Source organism: Vombatus ursinus, unplaced genomic scaffold, assembly GCF_900497805.2.
Source record: "Vombatus ursinus unplaced genomic scaffold, bare-nosed wombat genome assembly UNPS02011369.1, whole genome shotgun sequence".
Classification (NCBI taxonomy): domain Eukaryota; kingdom Metazoa; phylum Chordata; class Mammalia; order Diprotodontia; family Vombatidae; genus Vombatus; species Vombatus ursinus.
In genome coordinates this window covers 1,055,185-1,082,982 of record NW_020951147.1, presented here as the reverse complement: position 1 = coordinate 1,082,982, position 27,798 = coordinate 1,055,185, and the positions used below count along the sequence as shown (strand labels likewise).

The window sequence follows — 27,798 nt, the reverse complement described above, 5'->3', positions numbered from 1 at the left end:
GTGTGTGTGTGTGTGTGTGTGTGTGTGTGTGTGTGTGTGTGTGTGTGTTTTAGATGGGGGGCAGGAGGAGGGGAGGGCGTTCCTAGGCTGCTGCTCAACGCTTTATTTCCATTTATCTGGGCTCTGAGCATCAGGTAAGCTTCCATGGTTCTGCCCAGTGGAGGGACTTGCTGGTCTCTGTTTGGACTTAGTGACCTGGTTACAAAGATGGGAGGATGCCAGCTCACCAGCATGGTTCAGTGATAGCTTACAAAGGACCTGTCAGAGCATTAGTTGTTGGTGCCTGTGCAGGGCGGCTGTGTCCTGAGTGCTCCCTCTTGGCTTTCTTGCAAGCGGCTTCGTTTCCAGATGCCTACACATTTCCTGGCGGGTTACATAAGTGTTTGGGGCAGACTCCTGTGTGAAGTCCATCATCCCCTGCTAGGAACAAAGGTTTGTCGGTCACTGGAGCTTTTGGCCTTCCCCGTTCCCTTTCTTTGGAGAAGGTCATAGTATTACCTCGAATTTATACAACTCGTCAAGGTTTGCAGAACACTTTATATGCATTCTCTCATTTGGTCTTCACAACAATCCTGGAAGGATTGAACAATCCTCAGGTGAAAGGCCTTGCCTAAGGTCATACAATTGGGAAGTGTTTGAGGTGGGATTTGAACTCAGGTCTTCCTGACTCCTCCAGCACTATCTACTGCACCAAATTGCTTCTTCAGAAATTTGTCCTAAGGTCATAGATGCAGCAAGAGAGGTGCATAGCTCTGGGGGTATAGATACGAGTAAAAAAGAGTGTCCCTATGTTCAGAAAGCTGGTATTCCATTCTAGTAGGGGAGCAGGAGAGAAGGGGGCTGAAAAGGGGGTGGGGAAGCCTCTAGAGAGGGGAGGGAAGTGAGCATGGACACCCTGGCCGGCCTCTTGAAATGATGGGCTAGACCCGGCATTCACCTGCAGGGCATCAGTCCAACCCTACACTTTACAGATGAGGAAACTGAGACCCAGGAAAGTGAAGCTACTTGTCCATGGGCCCACAACCAGCGAGTGTCAGGATATGAACCCAAGTCTTCCTGCTTCCAATTTCTTCACTCTGATCGCTGCACCAAGCTGCCAGGAGAACACTGGAGCCCTGGCAATATCATCCTTTGAAAATACAGTTGCTACACAGTAATTTTTCAGCATAAGAAGTGCTTTGTTTTCATTTATTTGGGGCCTTGATTTCTCTGACCTAGTTGGATCCTAGCGTTATTCCAGGTCCCTCGAGTCCAGCAAGGATTGGGCCAATCCTTACTTGGAAACCCCGTGGTTTTCTGGGCTCAGCCCAGTTTGGGAAAAACAGGACTCAGTGGTTTCTCCCTGTGTCTTGCTGGTTGTTTTTGCTGATGATATGGATGGGTTTATTATTATTATTATTATTATTTTTGTAAATAATTTTCTGGATGTGGTGTCTCTGTTCTTTGGAGTTTTTGAATTCTCTGAGATGTCAGTAAACATGAATAAACAGTCATAGTAGCACCTCACTTGGTTGTTTGGGTCTCTGAGTTTGCCAATAGTTTGGATAAATCGGTGATTCTTTTTTGAAACGATGTTTCCAGCTGCTTCGAATTTGGAGCAATTTAATTTTCCACAGTAGAAATTCTGCTCTTCATGGCATCTATTGATTTTTTGAAAATTTTAAGTGGTGTTTTCCAGTTGACTATTTCTTCATGAATCTTTCTCTTTCCCTTCCCTCCTCCCTTCTCCTCTCCTCCTCCCCTTCCCCTCCCATCCTCTCCTCTCCTCCCCATTCCATCTTCTCCCCTCTTCCCTTCTCCTCTCCTTTCTTTCTTTTTCTTTCTTTTTTTTTTTTGGCTAGGTAATAATGGGGTTAAGTGACTTGACCAGGGTCACACAGCTAGTAAGTGTTATGTGTCTGAGGCTGCATTTGAACTCAGGTCCCCCTGACTCCAGGGTCCGTGCTCTATTCACTGCGCCACTTAGCTGCCCTCTCTCTCCTCCTTTCTTGTCTGATTTTTCTACTCTTTTAGTTTTTGTCTTGTTTTGTCTTGTCTTTGAATGTGGCCCTTATCCATCTAAAGACATCACTAGGAATCTCTTGTGTGCCTGCTTTTTCCATCTCTGTAGTTTCTGATATCTTCCCTGACTCAGTTGCTCCGTAGTATTTTTGGTAGCTTTATTCTGAAAACATGGTAGACCTGTTTATTACCAAGCCAGCTCTCTCATGTCACCCTACTCCTTTAACAATCTTTGCATCAGAGATTTTGAGTTTGTAGGGACCTTAGAGGTAAGGAAGCTGAGGGCCAGAGAGGGGAAGGCAATGGACTATGGTCCTTTAGGTAGAAGGAGGCAGAGCCAGGATGTTATTACCCTTCACACCCTCTCCAGCCCGGCCAAATTTCTTTGCCAGCTCGCAAATGAGACTTTCTACTCCTGCCGCTCACTCCCGTGCCCAGAATTGGTAGTATCATAACTTTAGAGTAGGAAGGGACCTTTAAGGTCATTGAATCCAAACCCCTTACTTTGTAGAGGAGGAAACTGAGGCTCAGAGAATTTAAGTGTCTTAAACCAGTTAGTAAATCTGAGGCAGGATTTGAACCCAGGTTTTTGTGACTCCAAGTTTCCATATATGCTGCCACCCCCACCTCTCCTTCTCTCTTCATCCCTGCCCAGATTCCTTCAAAGCACAATGGGAGACAGGGCGGGGGCCAGGTAGGAGGGGGTGCCTCTTCCATTCTCCCAGTTATTATGACTCCCTCGCTGTTGAAATTATTTTATATTGTTTTGTTCTTCTTGAATATAAACCCTGGAAGGCACCGACTGACTAGTTTGTGTCTTCGTATCTGCTGGGCTTAGCATAATGCCTGGCACATAGTAGGCACTCTGTAGGTATTAATTGAACGAAATAGGGTAGAACTTTAGTTGTATTTTTGGTTGTCTTTGCTTTTCTCATTTTAAAAATTGTGGTTAGTTTTATATTCTTGTGTATAGCTCTTTCTCTTTTGGTGTTTTGTTTTATTTTGTTTTTGAGAGGTGATGTGGACCCCAGCTCCCTTCAGTTCCATATTGGATGAAGTGATTTCTGTGTCCAGTCAACAAATACTTATTAAGCACTTATTTAGTGCCAGTGTTTGGAGAGCAAGGAAGGGCTGAGAGCCCTTTGGGTGGAGCCCAAGGGTGAACTTTTGACAGGGTGGGCAGTCAGGAATGGGTGGCTGTCTGCATTGATCTATGCTCCATTTGAGTCTCCGTGATATGCACCAAACACTGTGTTGGGAATTCATAGGAAAATCCCAAAGACTTGGGACCCCCCAGCTGGAAGCTCTCTTTGAAATCTTGTTGGGAAGCTGGCTGCCATGAGGGAGTGGTTGAAAATCCCCTTGCTGTGGCTTTGGGCCAATTCCTGATTGCCTCCCCTGACCAGCCTGGCATCAGCTGCTGTTCTTAAGTGTGAAAGTCTGGTCCTTGATTTCCCTTTGGTGCCCTGCTTGGACTTGGACCTGTGCATGGATAGGGTGGGCAGGCTGGACGGGCCACATAGTAGGTCCTTTGGGAGCATGTGTCAGGCCTGAGAACTCGGCTGGCGTGCCAGGGGCCTTGGGGGCGGAAGTAAAGGACCCAGCGGCAGACACCCGAACGAGTGAACTTAAATCAGACCAATTGTAAATTGCTTTCCATTCTGTCAGCTTTTTTCAGTGGTTTTGCAGAAAGAAGGTTAAGTTCCTTTCTTATTCTGCCTCATAAATTGTGGTTTTTCAGGGGAGACTTAGTGGTGAGGCTGTGCCTCGTGAAGAGTCTTTAAACATCATTCTGCTGACGCTGGGGTTTTCTTTTTTTTGTAAATAGGCAACAAAAGCCTTTAGTCGTACAATCTTGAGGAGTGTCTGCTCACAAGTGAATGAGGTATCTTATCTAGGACATGTTCCTCCCAAAGGATAACGTGCTGCTGGGCTTTCTGGAGCACTTCCTGTACTTAGAGATGAGAGTGCGGGACAGTGGAGCCTTGGAAAGACCCTGGCTGGGCTGCAGGAGAATCACCTTTCCTGCCTTCGAGCCCCACGGGCCAGCCCCTCCCCCTCCATGCCTCACTGCCATTCTCTGTTGAATGGAGACCACGGAGGGCCAGCACTTCTGGGTCCTTTGTGCTCCATGAGTGGGGATCCTGATTGGATGTGATCTCACCTGAGTGTCCCAGGACAGCCCAGGATCAGGAACAGTGATTCCTCTTCACTAGGAAACAACTCCAGGATCTGACTCATCTGAACCCTGGCCTAGGTTCCGCTGAGAAATTTAGGGTGTGTACTAATGATGACATAAGTGCGCCCGTGTTCATTCTCCCTTGAAATGAAGCCAGAGATTCTTCCTAGCATCCCTAGCATCTGTATGAGGCCAGGAGACAAAGAACTAGTTTTCAGCTGCAGTCCCAATTTGAGGCAGCCAGGAAGCACAGTGGGTGGGGTTTTGGGCTTGGAGTTAGGGGGATCTGAGTTTTAATCCTCCCTCAGATGTTGGCCAACTAGCCGTGTGACCCTCCCTGGTCTAGCTGCTTCATCTCAGCCTGTTTCTTCATTTGTCACTGCTTGTAGCATCTACATCCCAGAGTTGTTGTGAGAGCTTTAGGCCCCTGGAAGGAACACCCTCATGTCAGCTGTCATCATCATCGTTGTCACGAGCAGTAGGAGTTGTCAGCGTAAATCCCAAGTGGGGGGAATGGAGATTTTGTAGAATTGGCCCCACTGTGTATAATTCAGCCTTCATGTGACTGTGGGAATGGCTTTTGTCCAAAGTCAGGTTTGCTTCAGGCATGGGCCTCCACTTCCCAATTGCCCTAACGAGCTGGTGTGTGATCTTTCAGATGTGGAAAGCGTCAGCGGGACATTCTATATCTGTCAGCAAGGAGGATGAGGGTGCCGATGACTGGGAAACTGACCCCGATTTTGTGGTAGGATTTTCCAGCTTATTCATTTTCTTATTTTTCCTTAAATTTATGTGTCCCCAATTTTTAAAAAAATGTGTATGTGTGTTGTGTGTGTGTGTATGTATATATTATATATATGTATATATATGCACATATATTCTCTCTCTCTCTCTCTATATATATATGTTATGAAAAGGCTGCTGAGATTTCACCTCTTCTTGTTTATTTCTTTGCAGAATGACGTCAGCGAGAAGGAGCAGAGATGGGGAGCCAAGACGGTGAAGGGGTCCGGGCACCAGGAGCACATCAAGTAAGGGGAGGGGGGCTCTCTGCTTCTGTTTTGACCATGCTGAGGAATGGGAACAAGCCAGAGAAGCTGGGGCCCGGCAGTCTCAGGCTTATGCTTCAGTGGCCTGGCTTAATCATTAATCCCCTGTGTGCAGCACAAACTATACCCCAGAAACTGGTGTTGGGATAGGGCTGTCCCCGGTGAGCCCTGGTGTGCGGCTGTGTGTCTAGGGCGTTTCCTTGTCGAGCCCCCATTTCTTGCCTCTGCCAGCTTGCCTGGCCTTCCCCAGGAGGAGGTGAAAGTCTAAGGGATGGCTTTGTCCCGCGGACCCAGTGGGACCTTGACCCTTTGTGTCCTGAGAGATAGCCAAGTTCCTTGGCCAAGCCCCCCTCAGTGGGTGGAGCCCGGGCCTTGGTCCCATGTGCCTGGATGGAACTCTGAAGGTCAGAAAACAGACTTACATGTGCCACCATTTGTCATTCAGCTGCCGAGGTGACTTGTCTTTTTTTTAGAGAAGGTCAGGAAACCAGGTCCTTAATAAAAGCCAAACACTTCAATTCCAAACCTGTTTGCGTGAAACATCCAAAGCCTAAATTCTCACTTTTTCCAAGAGTAAGGATCCTGTTAGATTAGATTAGATTAGATAAAGCATTTATTAAATAGCTACTGTGTTCCTGGCATGCAAATACAAGTAGAAAGAAAACTGGCCCTGCCTGCCCTCAAGGAGTTTCCATTCTAATGGAGAAGAGCCCAGAGGAGGGGGTTGGAGTTGGGGGAAGGAGTCCTGAGAGTCAGGAGCTGTAGCACCCAGGCTGGGTGTTGGCACTTCCTCATGGGGAGGTTCTGAGGAGAGACTCACCCAAGGAAGGAGGCCCCTGGGAAGTGGGTGTCTTGATTCCAGGACCCATACTATCAAGTGGATGTTTTTCCTGGAGCACAGCCAGGGGCAGAGCTGGCCTCCTGGTGGCAAGGACTCTTGTCCCAAAAGCCTGTTAGTCACCCCCTCCAGGACCCTCCCCACCTGGATCCCGACTCTAGCATGTCTTCAAGCCCACCTCCGTGGACCTGCTGTGAAGCCTCCCAAGGCAGCTGCCCTGGGACTCTAGCAGGGGCCAGCTCGGGCTTCTTCAGTGGATTCAGGCCAGTTTCTCATTTGGTCAGATCATTCGTATTTTTCTTTCTCTCAGCCCTACGTGGCGTTGAGTTACTTTAGAAAATGGGAATTAGTGGAGTGAAGGTCCGTAGTATAGAACCTTCAGGGAGCCTGTTCCGCCTTGGACTCCTTAGATAGAGTGCATTATGAGGTATTTGGGGCTGGGGGCAGGATGGGGCATCAGGAAACTTTTTTTTATTTGTGAAAACTTGGGGGGGAAAATGATTTTCCTTTCCACTTCCATTTCAGGGATTGAACACATAATGAGGCCAAGCACAGTGCCATTTTTAATGAATGTGGATTGGATTGGATTGGTTAGTTCAGTCAAAGAGTGCGCCCACTGTTTGAGGGCTCCCTGGCTCTAGCATGTTCTGCACAGTCTGGTTTATGACGTGGGTTTTCTGTGAATGATGGGAATGCACAGGGTTGCTGGACCATGGCCAGTTGGTTCCATAGACTTCCTCATTCTTCTCTCTTACCCTTAGCCACAAGTCTGCAGGTACACTGCTATAATCCAGAGTCAGGCATGTGAACAAATAGAGAAATCTTTTGTCCCCTAGGATGGGAAAGAGGCATCAGTTTTTAGGTCCATACATTTTTCTCTCCATGGTCTCACTTTCCCTACAAGAAGTGGACCTGCTTTCCATCAGTGTCACTGGACCTTTGAGATGCCTGAGATAGGTGCAGACTTTAATAGTTGACCTCACAGTACGAGGTGGGGGACTCGTGGAAGCTGGAGATATGGGAACCCTGTGAGCCAGGAGACTGAGAGGTTGGACTACATCCTTCGTCTGGGGGGAAGGGAAAACTGGGAGAAATGTTTTGCTCTGTTCCAGAGGTATGTGAATTCTCCCCCTTTTATTTCAGCATACACAAGCTAAGAGAGAATGTTTTTCAAGAACATCAGACCCTCAAGGAGAAGGAACTTGAGACAGGACCCAAAGCATCCCATGGCTATGGAGGAAAATTTGGTGTCGAGCAGGACAGAATGGATAAAGTAAGTTTAAAGGTGCCCGGTTCAGCCAAAGCCCTATGTAAAATGGCAGTGTTTGACCAGGGGGTGGCTCCCGTTGCCTCTACCCGAGCAGCTGAAAACTCTGGATGAGAATGATCCGAATGGATGAGAGGTCAACCTAGAAAAACTTGACTCTCCAGAATTGGAATTTGATTGTAGGGCTCTCATTTATTTACCCCAAATGACATCGAAATCCATGTTGCAGCTAATCCCGTTCATGGCTGGGGCAGACTGGGATCTTTGACGTGGTCTCCAACAAGGGTTCTTAACCCTTGTGGTGTCCTGGACCTTCTTGGCAGGCCATAGGTGAACCCTATTGATCCCTTCTCAGATACAGTTCCAAATATCTCCGGTGAAATACACCAGATTACAAAGGACATGAGGGGAGGGATGAGGGTCCGGTATTAACCCTGTGCGTGGGCCAGGGCTTCAGCCGGGGTTGGCAGAAGTAGCCGGTCTTGCCTGCCCTGGCCGCCAGCCTGAAATACACAAAGTCCAGACCACCGTGTGGATGGGGCGCTTGCCAGATTCGGCCCAAAGTCCAGCAAAGTTTCTTCAAATCTTAAGTAAACTTAAAAGACTGAAGGTATAGCCTGTTATAGGTTGAATCTATACTGAGAGGCTGAGGTTGAAATAACTATTTTTAAAAGCTTGTGGGCAGATCCCCATTCAAGCGATCGTCTCTAGCTTTTAGCAAAAGCTAAGGGAAGCCTTTGGCTTAACCACGTCAGCTCCCGTCTGTTTCTTTTGACAGTCCTCTGCCTCTTTCCTCCCAGCTAATTTTAGACCCTGTGGTGGTTTGTTCTTGAGGGGCAGGCGTGGGAAACAACAGGTTTGTTGTTCTGGTAGCATGGTCGTTCTCTGCCTTGTTGACAGACCTTAGAGTTGACTGGTGTCTGGGGCTTCTTGGGCACTCTGTCACTTGGGCCCTTGATGCCTGCCTGTCCTCCTGCCCTGGATGGAGGCTAAAGGATCAGCTGATGAACTGGCTCTTTTGGAGGTTGACTTTTCTTTTTGCCTTGTGTATAGGTTGGTTTAGACATTTGACTTGGGCGATGGGATGACATTGCGGTCATGGGGGGGGCATCATACCTGGCTTATAGTCTGTGGAAATGGGTGGTTCCAAATAAAGACGTCTGTCCTAAATTAGTCACGGAACTGAGAATTGGCACAACAGCCACCAACAGACAAGAGAGAATGACCTTTGTCATTTATCTCTCTGCCTCCGGGAGCTGTGTGGGAGCAAAGTTAAGGGAAGTGGTAAGGACTGTTCTCCCTTGTGGAGAAAGGGGAGAAGGGAGGGCCAGCCCCATCTCGATGAGCTGGGTTTGGGGTTTCACCAGCTCAAGAACTGTTTCCCGCCACGCACAAACGTCAAATGCCTTGGGATCAAGTAGAGCCGGGGGAGGTTTAGCGTGTAGTTGGAGACATCGTAGTAGGAGAAGAACCGAAGACGTGCCTGCTGCTGAACTCCATCACTAGCTCCAGTGATCCATGTTCGGGGCAGCCACTGTTTCCACTGTCTACACAAATCTGACCGGAGAATGTTAGCTCCTTTCTTCAGGCTTGAGCGAGAGGAGGGGCCGGGGGAGCATCGAGGGGCCCCGAAGCTCAGCCAGACGATGTTCATTAGGGAGCCAGCCGTGGCCAGGGTGGGGGTTGTGGTCTTATTGATGGTGCCCTTTGGGGGCCTTTTGTCTTTAATCACTAGTGTAAGGGTGGCCGTGACCCACAACGGAAGCCACGAGGGCCCATGGGGAGGTTGTGGCTCAGAGGGTTTCTTGTATTGGATACAACCTGCCCGCTGCTAGGGGTGGGGTGCAGAGTGGCTGGATTCTCCGGGTCTTTCCCTTACACCACTGGTTACTAGGGTTATTCGGGTAGGCTGGGTTTAGGAGTTACTTTTTGCGTTTATAAGCCAGCCAGGCTGGGTCATTATGATGTGCAGGGGGGGCGAGGTCAGTTTTTGGTTTTCTCTTTCCCTTTCTCCACTTCCCTCTGCCCCAGAGCAGATAGGGCAGGGCTGGGACCAAAAACTGACATTTGTAGAGTATGTGAACCCATTTTGCAAAAACTTCTGCCGATGGGACACGCCCTTTAATGTGAAAAATTAAAAGAACACGAAGAGCCTGTCCCGTCCTGACTGGTTCCCTCCCCCCTCTGCTAGAAATGCGTCTACCCCAAGAAATGAAGAATGTGGAAGGAGGGGGTAACATGCACCCAGGAGTCAGGAAGGCTCCTTGCTGAGGTCACAGCAGGATCCGGGGAGGAGCCGGGAAGAAATGGGCAACAGGGGAAGCCAAGGCGGTCTGCCTAACTGGGACGGTTTTCTCCCTTTCTTGAAATGTTTTGTCGATTCTCAAAAAAACACCCCAAAACGCAAAAGAAAAAGCAAACTACCCTAGCATCACTGTCACTGCCAGTGACTGTCCCCTTCCCTGTGTCCCGAATCAAACCCTCTCATCACCAAGAAGCATGGTAGTTAAGCCAGACACCCACACAGTGGCTGAGTCCCACAGATCTCTCACTGCATGCTTTAAGTGACTAGGAAGGACATGGGCTGGATGAGGTCCAAGCTGACAGGAAATGGGGTGCCTCTGGCAAGTAGGAGTTTCCTCCATCTCCGCTTTGGTGAGGAGGGAGCTGATAGGGAGCCCGTCACAGTTTGGCTGCTACACTCTTCAGAGCTCAAGAGTTGGCAAGGGCCTTCAAATTCACATAGTCTAATTCCCTCATTTTACAGAGAAGGAAACTGAGCCTCGGAAAGGTCATGCCGCTGTAGTCCAGGGCCGTGGACGCTCAGGGCACCCACAGCAGGGCAGAGCCAAGACTGGCTCCTGCCGCTGCATCAGATGACTGGGGAGTCCCGGGTCATCCAATGTTTCTAAGGCAGTAGCAGCGGCTTTGGAAGCTCACTGGGGTGCCTGGGAGCTTTGCTCACTTGAGGGAGCTCGTGTCTAGTCAAACTGCGGAGCAGAGTGAGTTCTGCTCCAAATGCCCATTGCGGGGGATGCCTTTGATACTTAGGAAGCCATGAGCAAGGGGCTCAAGAATTTCTGGGGGGGAAAGGAAGTGTCTGGTAGGAATGGGGAGAATTGCAGCTGGGCTTAAGTTCCAGCCACCAACCCTTCGTAAGTGTCTAGAAAACGTTCAGAACTCAGCACTCATTCTACCAAGGTTTATGATATAAGCAAGAGTATGATGTAATATTAGTTTGAAAATCTTCCTGTGTAAAATAGTGGACAGGCCCCTGGACATTGTCAGTAACGTTTATAAGGCACTTTAAGTCTTAAAAGATGCTCTCACCATACCGTTGTGACATAAGTTTTACAAATGAGGAAACTGAGGCATGAAGCGGTTGTACCTTCCCCAAGGTCCCACAGCTGTGATGCCAGAGCTGGGATCCGACCCATGTCTCCTTACTCACCAAGCCTCTCCCCTTGGGGCCAGGTTGCCTCCGAATTCTACCCTCTCGTCTGTCTTTTGTTACAGGCTAATACTATTAAGACCAACTCTCCAACTGATGGGAGACTCCAGGCATCACCAGGGTTGTTGCCAGTGGAGAAACTCAAATTCTGAATTGATGTGTTTTGGGGTTTTCTTGTCTTTGAGGGTATGCCTTATGATGTATTCATGTCCATAGTGTATGTGACAGAAATGCAAATCAAACATATGGGTTTATGTGAGCATTTCCATTAGAAAGGCCTTAGCTCATTAAATGGCACAGAGAGGCAGCCTGGTGTAGTGCGTAGATGGAAAACCTGAGAGTTAGGAAGCTGGGGAAGCAGATCTTGCCTCTGAACATCCTGGCTGTGTGACCTTGAGTGAGTGCCCAGACAATGTGAAACAGTCGCAAAGACGGCTCTGCCCCACCTCGGGAGAGGAGCTTCGTCCCCAGCAGTTACCATAGCAACTTTAATCACTGTGGTCTGGACAAAGACAAAAAGCCCAAAGCCAGTGTCCCGTCCACAGGAAGGCTCATTCTGTGCTCCCGATGCTGGTCGCAGCGTGGCTGGGGGCCAAGCTTTGTAGGCAGTGAAAATGACCGTAGTTTCCATGTTCACTGAACGTTAAACAGCCAGACCATCTAATGGCCTGAGAAAGCGCGTGCCTCTGCTGTGAATCCTTTTGGAACAAAAATCAAGCCCCACCCCCACCCCCACCCCGCCACCCTGCTTTTTTCCTAGGCCAAGAGCTTCATGTTGCTTTCGTATGCCTCGAGTGATAAAGTAATAGAAGGTCTGCTCATCAGCTGTGTAACTGGTCTTTTAAAAACTCTCTTCCAGTCTGCCGTTGGCCACGAATACCAGTCCAAGCTTTCCAAACACTGCTCTCAGGTTGATTCTGTGAGAGGCTTTGGTGGCAAATTTGGGGTACAGCTGGATCGAGTTGATCAGGTAAGTGATGGAGCTGACCCTTCCTTCTGTGGCCAAGGATGTTATGGGGCTCAGGAGGGCTGGTGTTTCAGTGAACAGGCTTGGACTAGAAACTCCTGGCCCAGGTGCTGGGGGAAATCTTTTAGAAAAATTATATTTCTGCCCAGGATTTGTGTGATCTCTCAGCAGCTAGGTGGTGTAGTGTATAGAGCACTGGGCCTGGAATCAGGAAGACCTGATTTCAAATTCAGCCTCAGACACTTCCTAGCTCTTATGACCCTGGACAAGTCACTTCACCCTGTTTGCCTCAGTTTTCTCATTTGTAAAATGAGCTGGAGAAGGAAATGGCAAACCGCTCCATTATCTTTCTAAGAAAACCCCCAGTGGGGTCACAGAGATTCAGACACGGCTGAAACTGAACAACCACCACAATCATAGACTCACGGATTTCAATGAGGGAAGGACCTTAGAGGTCTGCAAGCCCACCCTCCCTCTCACTCCCTGCCTCCACCACCCTTTGACAGCTGAGGAAGCAGCAGGCCAGAGAATTATTGCCTTGCCCAGGGTCCCATCGGTGGTAAGGGATGAGCTGGCATTTGAACCCAGACCCTCTGACTGCAGGTTCAATGCTCTTGGTTTTGAATATTTTGGAACATCTTGTAAGATTGCCAAATTGAATTTGCTGGAAGCATGGTGCTCAGGAGAAGGCATGCTACTTCATGACCATAAACTCTGCTATTCCTGGCTAATCACCACCCCTCCCTCTGCCTCACTACTGCCAGTTTACTCTTTGTCCTCAGTGACCTCCGATCTCTTGACCCCTCAGTTCAGGGCCATCCTCCTGCACTAGCCACCTTCTCCTTTGGCGCCTGGTGCATAGTAGGCTCTTCATAAATGTTGATTGATTGATCTCTACCCCTTGGCGAACCGGTTCAATGCTACACTATCCTCTTCTCTGGAGTCACTAGGCCCCTTATCAAAGATCTTGCTCTGCCTTCCAAGCTTCAGCCTTGGAAGCATCTACTAGCATCTGCCACCTTTGCTCCTGCACCTGTGCTGCTCAGCTGTTGGAGAAAACCATGAAACCATGTTGACTGGATATGTCACACTGGGCTCTCACTGCAGCAAGGCAATCCTTTAAATATACCTCCCTAATAGACTCGATGTCCCACTCTCCTCGGTGGCTTTTCCAAACCTTTTAATCCCTTCTCAAACCTGTAGCTCCCCCTCCTCCACCCTCTTGGCTGACAAACCTTGCCTCATATTTTCCTGAAAAAATTGAGACCATCCTTTGGGAGCTCCGTATTTCCTTCCTCTCCTTATCTCCCTTCACCCAGATGCCTTCCGCCACTCTCTTCTCCTTCATCCCTGCCTCACTAATGAGTAGCCCTGCTCCTTGCTAAGGCAAAGTCCTCTACGTGCAAAAGCGACCCTATCCCATCACCTGTGGCAGCGTGCCTTCCCTCTCGCTTATCTTCAGTAACTCCCTGGCTACTGGCTGCTTCCCTCCAGATTACAAACATACTAATGTATTCCCCATTTGCAAAACACTCTCACGTGAACATTCATCCCCATTGGTTTTGTCCCGTATCTCTCCTCTCTTTCATGACCAAACTCTTTGAGGAGGTTGTCTGTGACAGGTGGCTCCACTTCCTCTCCTCACCTTCTTAACTCTCAACGATCTGGCTTCCAAGCTTAGTATTCAACTGAAAGTGCCCTCTCCAAAGTTTCCACTGATCTGTCTCCTACTCACCAGACTGAACGGCCTTTACTCAGTCTTCATCTTTCTGATAAGTTTTTCCTTGGTGCTCTCTTCTCTCCAGGTTCTCATGGCACTGTTGCCTCCTGGTTCTCCTCCTCCTACCTGTCTGAACAGATCTTTGCTGGATCTTCATCCATGTCATGCCCACACACAATGGAGATGCCCCAAGGCTCTGACCTTGGCCCTTTCTCTCTCTATACTAGTTTGCTTGGATAGCTCATCTGCTCCCATGGATTCAAACGTCATCTCTATGAAGATGATTCTCAGATTTATTTATCTAGCTCTGACCTCTCTCCTGACCTCCAGTCTTGCATCTCCAACTGCTTTTCGCGCTTCTCAGACTAGATGTTCCGTAGACATCTTACGCTCGACGTGTCTAAAACTGAACTCGTTGTCTTTCCCCCCAGTCTCTCCATCCTTTCAGACATCCCTGTTATTGTCGAGGGCACTGCCAACCTCCCAGTCAAGCTCAGTGTCATCCTTGATTTCTCACTTGTACTCGGTACCCCACATGTCCAGTCTTGCCAGATCCTACCATTTCTTTCGGTTACACCCACTTCTCTCCTCTGACACTCCCCTCACTTCCCCCGCAGGCCCTCATCACCTCACATTTCGACTATTGCAATGCTCTGGGGGTCTGCCTGCCTCAGTTCTCTCCTCGATCCTGTCCATCCTCCATTCAGCTGTGAAATTGGTCTTCCTAAAGCCCACATCTGACCATATCCTCTCTCTATTTAAGAAATCCCGTGGCTCCCTACTAGCCGTGGGATCAAATAGAAAATCTTCTATCTGGCCACAGCTCTTCATGACTCCCCCCTCCCCGGCTGCCCCTTTTTGCTGGCGTCACTCTGGACCTGAAAGAATAAGTAAATCCACAAACAAAATGGCACATAAAAGAATTCTTTGTCAAAAGATCGCTGGGACAAGTGGCTTGAGAAGTAATAGTGCCAGTCACAAAGCTTTTACCAAAGGGTGAAGTAAATCTCATAGATAATAAATGTGTGAAAAGAAGACTCCAGAGACACCAAGAGGAATCATGGGCCAGTCAGGGAGACTTCCAAGACAGAAGAACTAAAAGTCAAAATCTCAGTGGACACAAGAAATAACAGAATAAATTCGACTGAGGACAGATCTGTAAGGTAATGAAAATAAAGCCGAAAGCATGCTCAGAATACAGCGGAGCTTAGAGCAGCTAACTGATGTGTAGGCAGCGTAATTGATTGGGATTGTCAGAGCAAGGACTGCACTTTGAGTCACCTGGAATTCCCAAAGACACCGCACAAGACCAAAGCCTCCTGTCACGGACCCGATGAGTCAGTGATCCCTAGAAAACAAAGCTGTGTGAAGAAATCCTACCTAGAGTTCACCAGTGCACAGACTGTTGAATTTTGGAATAAAGGTAAGGAAAGAAAGTGCAAAAGCTCTTGAGGTTTCCAGAAGGAAGGAAGGAAGAAGTGCTGTTGTACAGGGATGCTGGCGAGTCTGTGGATTTCCACAAGCAGGTGATGAGGTGGCCTGCGCACAGGAGCAGAGCTGGAACGAGCCCCCGGTCCAGCAGCTTCCTTTGGAGAGAAGCGAGTGCGAGGTGCACGGTGTTACTGTCCAGTGTGCTTGGACCCGTCAGCCGAGCTAGTCCCAGGAGACCTTTGAAACCTGAAAAGATGGAAATTATGCATGCTGCATTTTCAAATCAGTGTAACAGAATTAGAAGTAAGCATCAACCCGAGAAAAAGCCTAAGCTCTCTGTGGGAACAAAAAAATCTAGGAATAATGGGGTTAATGAAGGAAGCAGAAAAACAAACAGTACCATTTAATTAAAGCTCCTCTGTTGGGCTTGTCTCAGTGCGCTTCTTGCCCTCATCTCCAGACAGCCTGCACACGTCTCTCCTTTGCCTATGCTGTGATCCAGCCAAAATGGCCTACCCTCCACCCATCCCTCAACAACTCCCTCTCCCATCTCCGGGCCTTTGCCCAGGCTGTCCTGCATGCTTGGTGTGCTCTCCCTTCTCATTCTTGCCTCTTGCCTTCTTCAAAGCTCAGTCCCAGAACCGCTTGCTGTGGATGACGTGGCAGGTGGCTGCTGCTTCTCCTGATGCCCTTTCACATTCACTTGTGTTTACTTTGTGCCTGTTTGCCTACTTATTTACAGTTGATAAAAAGATAATCAGAATTCTTCGTATCAACATGTGACCAGACCAATTCTTTGGGATAAGGAGAGAAAGAAAATAGCAGAATTAAGTAGAATAGATTTATTCTTTGGGTCCAGCTTTCCAGCCAGGTCCCACGTCTTCTTGTCAAGATCTCAGCGATGTAGAAGCACTATTGACATTGTTTCCCCGCCCCCACCCCAGTCATTTAGTATCTTCCCCACTTCTAAATAGGATCACTAGGGGGCACCACAGTGAATCAAGTGCCAGGGCTGGAGTCAGGAAGACTCATCTTTGTGAGTTCAAACCCGGCCTCAGACACTTACTTACTAGATGTGTGACCCAGGGCAAGTCACTTAGCCTTGTTTGCCTCAGTTTCCTCATCTATAAAATGAGCTAGAGAAAGAAATGGCTAACCACTCCAGTATCTCTGCCAAGCAAGCTCTGAATGGGGTCATGGAGAGTCAGACGTGAGTAAACACCAGCAAGCACTTCCAAATATATTGCAAATCTCTCATCAGTACTTGTAAGAGAGGTGGCCTGATTGACTGAAAAAAGACTGAATGATCTGAGGCAGTGCTAAAGGACCCATGATGAAGGATGCTCTCCACCTCAAGAGTGAGAATGGTTGTATTCTGAGTGCAGAGTGAAGCAGAATTTTTTTTAACTTTTTTTTTTTTGGTCTGTATTTTCTTTCGCAATGTGGCTAATATGGAAATATGTTTTACATGACTGCACACGCATAATCTATATCAAATTGCTTTCCTTCTCAAGGAAGGGGGAGAGGGGGGTGGGGGAGAATTTGGAACTCAAAATTTAAAAAAAGAATGTTAAAAATTGTTTTTACATATAATTGGGAAAAATAAAAATTTTTAAGAAAAAAGCATTGAAGCGCCCTCGAGGCACAGGAGTGTGTAACTCCCACCCTGACACTTAATGCCTAGGTGACCTTGGAATAATCACTTATGCTCCCTGGGCCTTGGCGGTTTCATCTGTTAAATGGGGACGTCTGACTTAATGGACTCTGTCCTTGTCCACTCAGGTTCTTATGAACCCAAGACAGACTTGTCAAGCTGCTCATGTGAGTGTCTTTTGTAGGTGCCATTTGTACATCCTCATTAAGCATATCAGTTGCTGAGGTCCCCAAATGTGGCGCTTCCACCCCCCGAGTTGCTGAAAACGTCGCTGTCAGAACTTTTCCCCACATCACGTAGCCTCGTCTGTCACTGTGCTGGAGACATTTTGGCTGCGTTGTGGCCAAACTTAGCAGTCGCCTCATTAGTGACGAATCTTTCCTTGCTTGATTGGGTTAGTATGGAAGGCACAGTCTGACATTGGACCCACACTCGAAGCCCTTTCAGGAAGAACCTGCCTGGCCTCCCCTTCTTGGGCGTAGCCTCCGAGAACCCTGAGTCACCTCCGTGCAGGATGAGGCATCTTGAGTAGGACTTTTGTGGAGGAAATCATTCACAAGTATAGGGGGAAATAGGTGCTGTGGCATACCTTTTATCTGACCTGGTAAAGACAGTCCTATACAGGACAATCATCGACCGCTTAAAAATGAATAGATATACAAAAATACTAAAGATATGTGTGTATTTAATGCTTCGTTAAAATCAAATACAATTTATACCAGCTATTGCAGGCTGGTATAATGTCAGAAAAATTATCAACATAATACACCACATACATTTTCAAAACAAAGAAACCAAAACCAATAGAAATAGTCAGTCAACCAGCATTTATTATTAAACACTTCCTACACACCAGAATATGTGTTAAATGCTGGAAATACAAGGAAGCAAAACTGGCCCGGCCCCCACGGAACTCCCATTCCAGCAAGGGGACAAATAACCGTGTGCTTATTAGATAGATACAGAGGAGGTGAAAGGAACAATCAGAAGGAAGGCACTGGGAGGAGGTCTTTGATAAAATTCAATTGATGATTCTTAAAATGGTGAATAGGAATAGGAAATGAGAAAAAAGAAATCTCACACAACAGAAATTTCTTGCTGAAACAAGAGCCTACATACAATGAAAAAACGGAAGGACTTGTTTTTTATCATTTGTGGAGTCAGAAGCACTACATTTGGACTCCCCAGTCTCTGATGGGTTATATGAGGAAATGGAAATGGTCCGTGCCCTTTAAAAACACAACTGTAAACTTGGAATTGCAGAATAAATGGAAGATGTCAACAACTGGGGGACCGTTCCGTATTCATGGACAGTGGCGCACTCGTGAGTCAGGGGACTCAAGTTCAAAGCAACCTCCGAAGTTTTCTACCTGTGTGACCTTGGTCATGTCACCTTCCTAGACCTCAGTACTGTTCTCATCCATACATTGAGACGTTTGGCCTCGGTGCTTCTGAGGTCTTTTCCAGCCTGGGACCCTGGGCGCTCCAACTCCAAATCCTATGCTTTTTTTTTCTAATTTATATGAAAAAAAAATTTGACCACAAAGGTGTCTGTCCCTTTGGAACTTTCTGAAGCCTTAGCCTCCCAAGTCTGATGGGCTGATGCTAATTTACATAACTATCATAAGCTCTTGTTTAGGGGGTGGAAGAAGGGAAAGGAAAGGAATGAGCATTTATATAGCACCTACTACGTGCCAAGTACTGTGCAATATTATCTCATTTGTTCCTCAAAACAACCTTGAGAGGTAGGTGCTGTTATTATCCCCATTTTAGAATTGGGGAAACCAAGGCAGACAAAGGTTAAGTGATTTGCTTAAAGTCACACAGGTGGGAAGTGTCTGACGCTGAATTTGAGCTCAAGCCTTCTTGATTTCACGCCCAGTACCAGCTGCCTCTTCTAGAGAAAATGACTTTGTCAAAGGTAAAATAAAAGGCGAAGGGAAGAGGCGGTGAGTGGACTTCGTTGTTCAGACGTGGTTTGCGCCAGACCGTTTGCTGGAAGATGTCCAGGGTTCCTGGCTGACTGGTTGGGGCATTCCAGGTGATGAGAGGGCCCCTTACTGTGGGTCCTTGGTGAGGGGCTAGTTACTCTGAGCTTAGGAACTGGTTTGGAGTCTTATGATGTGTACACTTCTTTTGTCTTTCACAGTCTGCTGTGGGTTTTGAATACCAAGGCAAAACCGAGAAACATGCTTCACAGAAAGGTAAGATTGGGGATGATTTCCTGCTGGAAGGAGGGGAAAAAATCCCCCCATCAATCTGATTTGGGAAAGGGAAACGAGGTTCCTTTAAAACACGAGGTTCCTGCATTCTTAAAGTCACGGACCATTCTTCTGCATTTCGGGGACTTCCGGGTAGGCAGAGCCATAACAAATCCTTGTTAGATGTACCTTCCCAGCCTGGGGGGAGTTCCGTTGTCCTCTGGAGCCTGGGCAGAACTTCCAGCCTTCCTCACTGGGCCATTGTCTACCACCGGCCCCTCGCTGTAGACTTAGTGTTGGGCTGATGAAAGATTGGCCTTGTCAGCTTGTAAGCCAAAAGTTCATTTTCTTCCCGACAAATGAATAATGAGCACCTTCTTGTGATATGACTGGTCTCGAATTGTTCTAGCTCGCCCATCAGCAGGTGGTCAGAACTGTGTTTTATTAGGATGTAGTTTTTAGGAAGGCAGCCTCCTCCCTTCCACTTTGCCTCCCATCCCCCAAAAAGAAGAGATTCCTTCATTCTCAGAGGCCCTTGAAGCCTTTTGTTTGGTGGACGGTATTAGGAGTTCTGAGGATGAGTGCTTTGTAAGTTTGTGACACACTGAACCAGCCATACTCATGAAAGAGGAGAAATTTCCTGGAGGTGTTTTGGTTTCCACAAATCTTGGTACTCCAGCCTTCGTTAAAAGCACAGGTTCTAATAACACTCTTTGGTCTGCTTGTCCTGTGATGAGTTCCTCAGGGGCGTCCACTAGAGGGCCACCAAGGCCATTTGCAAATACTCTGCCCACATTCACATACCCTCAGGGAGGAAAGCAGCTTTCTGCTCTTTTTTCAAAGTGCCCAAACTCCATTTGTGCACACAGGCAAATGCCTCGGCCCGATTGGAAAGGGCTGAATTGCAGTGCTCTGTTGAAGGCAGCTGCTTTCTCTCCTGGTGCCGAAAGTAACCTGCATGTGAGAATCTGGCATTGCTGAAGCACAGCATGGCCCCGGGACTGTGGTGCTCCCCTCCCCCGCCCCAGGGCATCAGGAGCTGCCTGCTGACTCAGCATGTGCTCCCCGCAGCCAGAGGCTCCATGTGGCCAGGCTCCAACGTGCAGCCGGGCTCCACCATGCCACCAGGCTCTGTGCTGCCAGGCTCCTTCATGCCGCCAGGCTCCACCATGCTGCCAGGCTCTGCAGCCAGGCTCCACCATGCCGCCAGGCTCCACCATGCTGCCAGGCTCTGTGCAGCCAGGCTCTTCCATGCCACCAGGCTCCACCATGCTGCCAGGCTCCACCATGCCGCCAGGCTCTGGGCAGCCAGGCTCCCCCAAGCCACCAGGCTCTGTGCAGCCAGGCTCCACCATTCCACCAGGCTCCTCCATGCAGCCAGGCTCCACCATGCCGCCAGGCTCCTCCGTGCAGCCGGGCTCCTCCATGCAGCCAGGCTCCACCATGCAGCCAGGCTCCCCCATGCCACCAGGCTCTGTGCAGCCAGGCTCCACCATGCTGCCAGGCTCCACCATGCTGCCAGGCTCTGTGCTGCCAGGCTCCACCATGCTGCCAGGCTCTGTGCTGCCAGGCTCCCCCATGCCACCAGGCTCTGTGCAGCCAGGCTCTTCCATGCAGCCAGGCTCCACCATGCTGCCAGGCTCTGTGCTGCCAGGCTCCTCCATGCTGCCAGGCTCTGTGCAGCCAGGCTCTTCCATGCAGCCAGGCTCCCCCATGCCACCAGGCTCTGTGCAGCCGGGCTCCTCCATGCCGCCAGGCATCCTGGATTTGCTAAGTTCTCAGAATCCTTTGTTTCATCAGTCTCATAACCTTGTCACTTGGGCTTGCTCTCACGCTTGTTGTCTCCACATGCTCAGATTATTCTAGTGGTTTCGGTGGTAAATACGGTGTGCAGGCTGACCGGGTGGACAAGAGCGCGGTGGGCTTTGATTACCAGGGTAAAACTGAGAAGCACGAATCCCAGAAAGGTTTGTATCCATGGTGGATCCCGGTGGGGGTGTGGCAGCGGGGTTGAAGGGCCGCTTGGGCTGGAGGACTGGCGGAATGACATTTCCAATCACTTGCTTTCTCTAGATCATTGCAAAGGCCATGGGGAAGGATTCGTTTTTAGGGGTGGTGATCGTGTTACACTCTAGAAACTTATTTTACTCTTTTTACTGTGACTTAAGAGTGTTACATGGTGGACGGGGAGCCAACTCCAAAGCCAAGATCCGGGTTCAAGTCCTTCATCTGACCCATAGTGGCAGTGTGACCCTGAGCAGGTCACTAGCCTCTCAGTACTCTGGGCAGCTCTCTGAGCCTAGAAGCTTAAAGCAGGTTCCAACCTGCATTGGTAGGAGTTCCTGATCAATCAATAAGCACTTTTATTAAGCAGTTACTATTTACCAGGCACAGTGCTAGGTTCTCGGGCCACACGTACAAAGAGTACCTACTCCTCAGGAGCTAGCATTCTGATGGAGCAGACAACAAGGACATATTAAAATACATACGACACAAATATAAAGTGAATGCATTAACATGCAGTGTTTATGTGTGTCTGTGTGCACACATACATATGCATATACGCAGACACAGGAACACACACTGTTAAACACATACAAAGGGATTAAAGACAAGGTGGTTTGGAAGGGAGATCAGGACAGTGCTAGTCATTTTCCCCCTCCCTACTGTGACCTACCATGATTCTTAGAGACTTGTGACAGTTTTTAAAAGATTTCGCAAAGTGAAATATTTTGGGGGGAAAAAAAAGACGGAGCGGAATTGTTTGCAGTCCTTGTGTGAGTCGCCGTGTTGTTTCCTGTTCTAGTTGGGTCATTGGCTGTGACCACTGCCATTGTCACCAACACTGCCCAGTCCCGCTGGGCACGCTAACTCCACTCATCAGCCCTGTGCCCTTCAGCGGTTTGTTGGCTCCTGGAGGGGCCTCGTGCTCTGAGGACAAGTAAAGATGCACAGCTTTGAGCTCGGGCTTTGGGTTTGAATGACTGCATTAGATGGCATGAATGACTCTTTTCTCTCTCCTTTTTTCCTAGATTATTCCCGAGGTTTCGGTGGTAAATATGGTGTTGATAAGGACAATGTGGACAAAAGTGCTGTTGGCTTTGAATATCAGGGCAAAACAGAGAAGCACGAGTCCCAGAAAGGTTTCTCCAGTTTTCTCTTGTGTTCTTGACTGTTTGCCCCTAACATGATGAGCCCTTGGGTCAGTAGATGGCTTTTTAAAAACCCGTCAGATCCCCAAATATGATTCAAGTGTAAACAGCTCCCTCTGCCTTTCCTGCTCTGATTGCGGCCCAGGAGTATCCATACCTTCCTAGCCTTGTCTTGAGAGTGTGCAGCATGTGTATGTCCTTTTGATGAGGAGACCCTGGGCCTAACAAATGGTGTTTGATGTCACATGGATTGGAGCTTCTCCTCAGTAGGGGCCTGTCTGTGTTGGTCTGACCCATGAATAGCATTGACCCTAGCCAGGGAGGCCAGAGGGGATTTTTCTTGATGCCTCCCAAGAAGGGAGGAGATCTTCCTTCCAGAGGACACCCACTCACCAGCACAGAGATCCTTTCCCAGGACGGTTGGGTGGGGGAGGGGGGACCCACAGTCTGCCGTCTGTCCGTGCAGCGTGGTCTCAGCCTTCTTCCCATTCTCCAGTTCCTTCTGTGATTCTTGTGGCCTTTTATTATGTGTGTAGACTATGTGAAAGGGTTTGGAGGCAAGTTTGGTGTGCAGAGAGACAGACAAGACAAGTGTGCCTTGGGCTGGGACCACCAGGAGAAAGTTCAACTCCACGAATCCCAAAAAGGTACAGCCATCTCCCTCCACTATTCTCACCAGGGCCAAGAGAAGACTCTTCATCTGTAGGTCAATGGTGCTCCAGTGGGGTGGTTGGGGTTTAAAGGGGCCTTTTGGCTTTGCTTGTTTGAAGCTGCCCTTTGCTTCCTGGTGTCCCAAAGAAACTCGGCTCGCTCAGGGCGCAACAGCTCGCGCGGGGGTCCAGCTCTCCCTCGGGTATTTTTGACAGATGGAAAAGGGGCTCAGTCAGGATTTGAGATTGGCATCTGCTTCAAAGCAATGGAAAAAGGAAAGGGCTGCCTTGTCCCTCCCTAACTTCCCCCGTATTTAGGGAAGGAAATAATTCTGCTTCTTACCCGAAAGGATTAGGGAGAGGGGTCCTGTTTTTTTTTTCTTTAAAGAAAACAGAGCAGAACCCTCTTGTAATTTCCAAAAGAGAAATCGTAGATATATTCAGTGAATGTTATCCCTGTGTACATGACTCACAACGTGTGTGTGTGTGTGTGTGTGTGTGTGTGTGTGTGTGTGTGACATGTCTTTCACATACACACAGACGTATTCACTGGGGAGGAATGTTAGAAATGCAGCTGTGAAGGCATGCTTACACAAACTTGGGGGAAGTTACTTCCTGTGGGTCTCCGTTTCCTCATCTGTAAAGTTGGGGATTTGGACTGCTTCTTTCCTTTTGCCCTCTAAGCCATCTGAGTTGGCCCCATACATGGCACCCATGTTCCGAGCCTCCAGAGAGTGGGGCTGCAAGCCGGGATTCCATCTTCCCCTTCCAATGCAATCTATAGATAAGCTCTTGCTTTCTCTGAGCGGTGTCTCTGCTATGTCACCAGTCCGTGTCTCTGTAACTAAAAGTGTCTTTTCCTCTCTTGGTTGTCTTCTCTGCTGTCCTGTGTGGATTTTCAGATTATAAGAGTGGTTTCGGAGGCAAATTCGGGGTCCAGACCGAGAGGCAGGACCCATCTGCTGTGGGGTTTGAGTACAAGGAGAAATTGGCGCAGCACGAATCTCAGCAAGGCACAGTCGCTGCGTGGCCTCGGGCTCCTCCTCACCTTCCCAGGCACCCACTTGTAGCACAGCCTTGCACAGACAGCGCCTGTTAGGGGTGCTCTGTCCCTCAGAGCCCAGAGGAAAAGGAGGGGGGAGTCTCGGGCTAGTTAGACCAGATTGGCTTTGGAGAAGGGCCACGCAACCTTCCCCAGAGGGCTGCCTCGGAACCTCATTGCTTCCACACCCTATGGTGCTGGGGGGTTGCTATCAGAACCAAGGGATTAGCAGGCTTTCTTGGCTCACCTGGAGGTGATGCTCTAATTACCATCACAAACCCTAGAGCTGGCCCGCCCTCCCCACAGCCTTTGTCAGACCCAAAGATCAGAGAAGATGCTCCCCCACTGCCAATTCACGTAGCTGCCACTCATGAGGAAATTGTGTTTAGACAAGGTCCTTTGGGAGTCAAGGTCACAGAGTTCAACTCTTGGTGCTTTTTAGATAAATTTGCATCTGAGAAAGCATCCTGCAGGATCCCCAGGAAATGGGCAGCTGGGTGGTGCAGTGGATAGAGACCGGGGTCTAGAGTAGGAAGACACATCTTTCTGAGTTCAAATTGAGCCTCGGACACTTCTCAGCTGTGTGACCCTGGGCAAGTCACTTCACCCTGTTTGCCTCAGTTTCCTCATCTGTAAAATGAACTAGAGAAGGCAGTGGCAAACCACTCCAGTGTCTCTGCCAAGAAAACCCCAAATGGGGTCATGGAGAATGAGACATGACTGAAAAATGACTAAACAACAACCTCCAGGAAATCTGACGGCTGCTGTCGTTGTATTTTAAAAGTCAGCCCCGCTTTGAGTTAGGTTCTGCCTCTGTAGGCTGGCAGTCATTGTATTTTAAAAGTCAGCCCCGATTTGAGTTAGGTTCTGCCGCTGTAGGCTGGCAGGCAGATTTCACAAGAGCTGAGACAATCATTGAGGATGGCTGTGGTCTGGCCTCTGATTAAGCCCCAAACATAGGCCAGAAAAAGCCTGGCGCTTAGATCACAGGGCTGGGAGTACGCCATATGTGTTCCGTGTGGTGTCTTTTTGTTCTGTTGATGTTGTTTGTGGAGGGGCAAGAAGAGAAACGTTTTACTTTTGGAAAACTCCATTCAGGGCACAGTACACTTAGCTGCCCTTCAAAGAACTATGTGCAGAGTTTCAAAATAAAAATAAAAACCGTTCCCAGCTCACAGCATTATTGGTGGTGGGTGTTTTGAGTAAGTAGCAAAGAGCAAAATGTTCTCTCTGCTTTGGGGAGAAGTCTTTCCCCTTCATTAGGAATTCAGGCTTAGCGCTTAGGACCTGAGCAGTTGGCTGGAAACTAGTAACTTCCTAACTTTGCAGGACAGATATTAGGCTCTCATTCTCCCATAGCTGGTAGTAGAAATCCTGCAGCCTGGCCGGGAGAGGTAAGGGGCTTTGTGTCCATCTCCCAGAGTGCATGATTTCAACCCGTGGGTCTATGTGGTGAATAATTCTGCATGGACATTTGACTTGGAAGCAGACATGTTCCTGCCACGTAGTTATTCTGTGGGTGGAGTTCCCACATGGTCTTTTTCTTCCTTAAAAATAATCAAGAAAAATGCCATTAAACTTGGTTTTTTTACGCTCATCAAATACCAGAGCACACACCAGAAACCCAAACTGAACCACGTCCGCTACGAGGGCTGTGAAGTGAGAGGCCGTGCTATGAAGTGGTGCCTGTTGAAAGACTTCATTCTGTCATTCCTGCCCTCTGCTTTGGCTCCATCAGCCATCCTGCTGGCCCCGGCCACCCCTCCCCTTCCCCTTCTCCCCTCCCCTCTCCCAGCACGAGCCAGGCATGCGCATGCCCCTTCTGTTCCCCACCTGCCTGTGGACCGAGGGTTTGGAGGAGGGCTAGAGCTGTCTGTCACAAAACAGCTCCCCCCATCTGTGGCACTTCTCCATCTGGGTTTCCTTGCACCCCTGCATCTTCCTTTGTCCATTCCACCCACCTCTGTGCGTACCCTCCTCTGGGGAACACTCCCCCCCTCAGACTGACCCCAACCCACCGTTCTTCCCTGTTTCAGATTACTCCAAAGGATTTGGTGGAAAATACGGGCTCCAGAAGGACAGGGTGGACGAAGTAAGTATCACCTTGTGCCCCTGTGGAATGAAGAGCACTTGTCCCTGGGCTTAGAGGCCTCCTGGCCTGGCCCCTCTGGCAGCCCGGGGTGGCTCCTCAGAACGATGCGTAGGAATGATGAAGGAGCCTCAGTGTGTTGAAATACAGTGACTGCACATTTCCAAAAACCGGTCAGTGGCCCCCAAGGTTAGAACCCTTGCCCTAAGGGATTTTTGTATTTACCTTTGGTGATTTTGGGTTGTACCTTGAGTGGCTACATTTTTAGAGGGTACTGTGGCAGCCAGGGGGCACCAGAGTGCACAGAGCTCTGGGGCTTGGAGTCGGGAAGACCTCAGACCAAATCCAGCGTCAGGCACTGACCGGCTGGGCGACTCTGGCCAAGGCACTGAACCTCAGTCTCCCTATCTGTAAACTGAGGATAATAATAGCATCTTCTTCTCAGGGTTATTGTGTGGATCAAATGAGATATTTGTAAAGCACTCTACAGACCACAAAGTACTGTATATGTGTATATACATATATATATATATGTGTATATATATATATATATATATATATATATACACACACATATATGCTAGCTGTTACTATTCTAATTAGGTGGTTCAATATAATTAGCACCTTACTATGCAAAATGATGCAATAAGCACCGCAGAGCTTATGGGAAAGCAGGGGTTGGGGCATCATACTCAAAATTTTCATCAGTGGCATGTTAAAAAAAAAAGATAGGAACCTAATAAAAAATGCTAGCATAGTTTTGTGCACGTTAAATGGTTAAGAGATAAAGAAGCACGACAACGAATGGTGGCGTCCCAAGCTCGGGCTGCCGTTCTGTCTCCGCCCTGGTTCCCGAGTGCCTGGCCCACACTGGCAAAGTCGTCTCCAGCTCGTCCCTCCAGGACCGAGGCCGAGGGAGGGCTGGGGGCAGAGGGAGTGTGCTGTTCAGGCCAGCCCCGCTCCACTCAGTCTCCACCGCACTGGAAGATAGACGATAAATGTGGCCTTCACCGTGAAAAGACCCACAGTTAGCTCGTGGAAGTGGGCAGCACGGCCGCTCATGGTGGGGAAGTGGGGCTGTTTTCTGCATTCTCACTGTTTCTCCAGGATGAAGTTGCGTGTAAGCAAACTCAATTTGCATTGTGGTCAGATTGTTCCCTAACATACCAACTTCTTGGAACAAATTTCCATTTTCAAAACAAGTGTTAAAGCAGCCTGACTGTATCTGGAATCTGTCGGTGCCATCAGGAATGAATTAATTTGCAGACCTACAAGTGTAGACTTAACTGTTCCTGCTACTGTTAGCTTTGGGGTCATCTGTCCATTAGCAAACATTTATGGAACAATTACTTTGTGCTGGACCCTGCACCAAGGGCTGGATATACAAACAAACAATCCCTGCCCTCTAGGCCAGGGAGACGGCCTGTACCTACACATGCAGATACAACGGAGACCAGGCCGTGGCTGGGGGCCGAGGGGAGGCACTAGCTCTTGGGGGCGGTTCAGGGAAGGCCTCACCTAGAAGATGGTCCTTGAGCTGAGGAGGGAGAGCATCCCAGGCAGGCACAAAGATGTGGAGATGGGACGTTGAGTGTGTGTGTGTGTGTGTGTGTGTGTGTGAGAGAGAGATGTCGTCTTTCTGTCCGTTACTTAGTGTCTTTCCTGTCACACATACTCGGCACATGTAGCAGTACAGTAGGTGGCTGTGTTGTGTCTTTCACTGGGAACACGAGTGCACGGTTTTTTTGAAAGCATTATCGATGTTGGAAAGAGAAATAAAGCAGAAGTCAGACTGCGCTCCATATAAAAGCTAGCCACCCAGAACCTCATTTTCTTTCATTTTTTGTAGAATGCCTTGACTTTTGAAGACATTTCCACAGTTTCCTCGGCGTACCAGAAGACGCTGCCGGTAGAAGCTGGTGAGCCCCTCCCCAGCGCTTGTGGTTTCCTCTAAGAAATATCGAGGGCCACGCCATGGATTTTAAAAGTATGAATGAGCAACAGGGAAGACTCTTTCCTGGCAGCAGAAGAAGCTCCAGCCTTTTTTTCTGGCGAGAATCTCAAATTCTCTCTCACTCGATCTGTCCTGTTGATGTGGTCCTGCCCA

At 48.8% G+C, this 27,798-nt stretch overlaps 1 protein-coding gene across 3 annotated transcripts in view; it reads left to right on the top strand.

The window, feature by feature from the left end:
• CTTN (cortactin) overlaps positions 1–27,798 on the top strand; it is a 44,517-nt gene that overhangs the window by 9,071 nt on the left and 7,648 nt on the right. Inside the window, exons 2-12 of one of the 3 annotated variants that reach the window (XM_027856066.1) lie at positions 4,839–4,925; positions 5,138–5,211; positions 7,211–7,340; positions 11,645–11,755; positions 18,707–18,761; positions 20,615–20,725; positions 21,791–21,901; positions 22,447–22,557; positions 23,463–23,573; positions 25,639–25,694; positions 27,541–27,610. In XM_027856066.1, the coding sequence (XP_027711867.1) occupies positions 4,839–4,925; positions 5,138–5,211; positions 7,211–7,340; positions 11,645–11,755; positions 18,707–18,761; positions 20,615–20,725; positions 21,791–21,901; positions 22,447–22,557; positions 23,463–23,573; positions 25,639–25,694; positions 27,541–27,610 (1,027 nt within the window). The remainder of the gene's footprint in view (positions 1–4,838; positions 4,926–5,137; positions 5,212–7,210; positions 7,341–11,644; positions 11,756–18,706; positions 18,762–20,614; positions 20,726–21,790; positions 21,902–22,446; positions 22,558–23,462; positions 23,574–25,638; positions 25,695–27,540; positions 27,611–27,798) is intronic. The other 2 variants (XM_027856068.1, XM_027856067.1) reach the window with 2 other exon arrangements.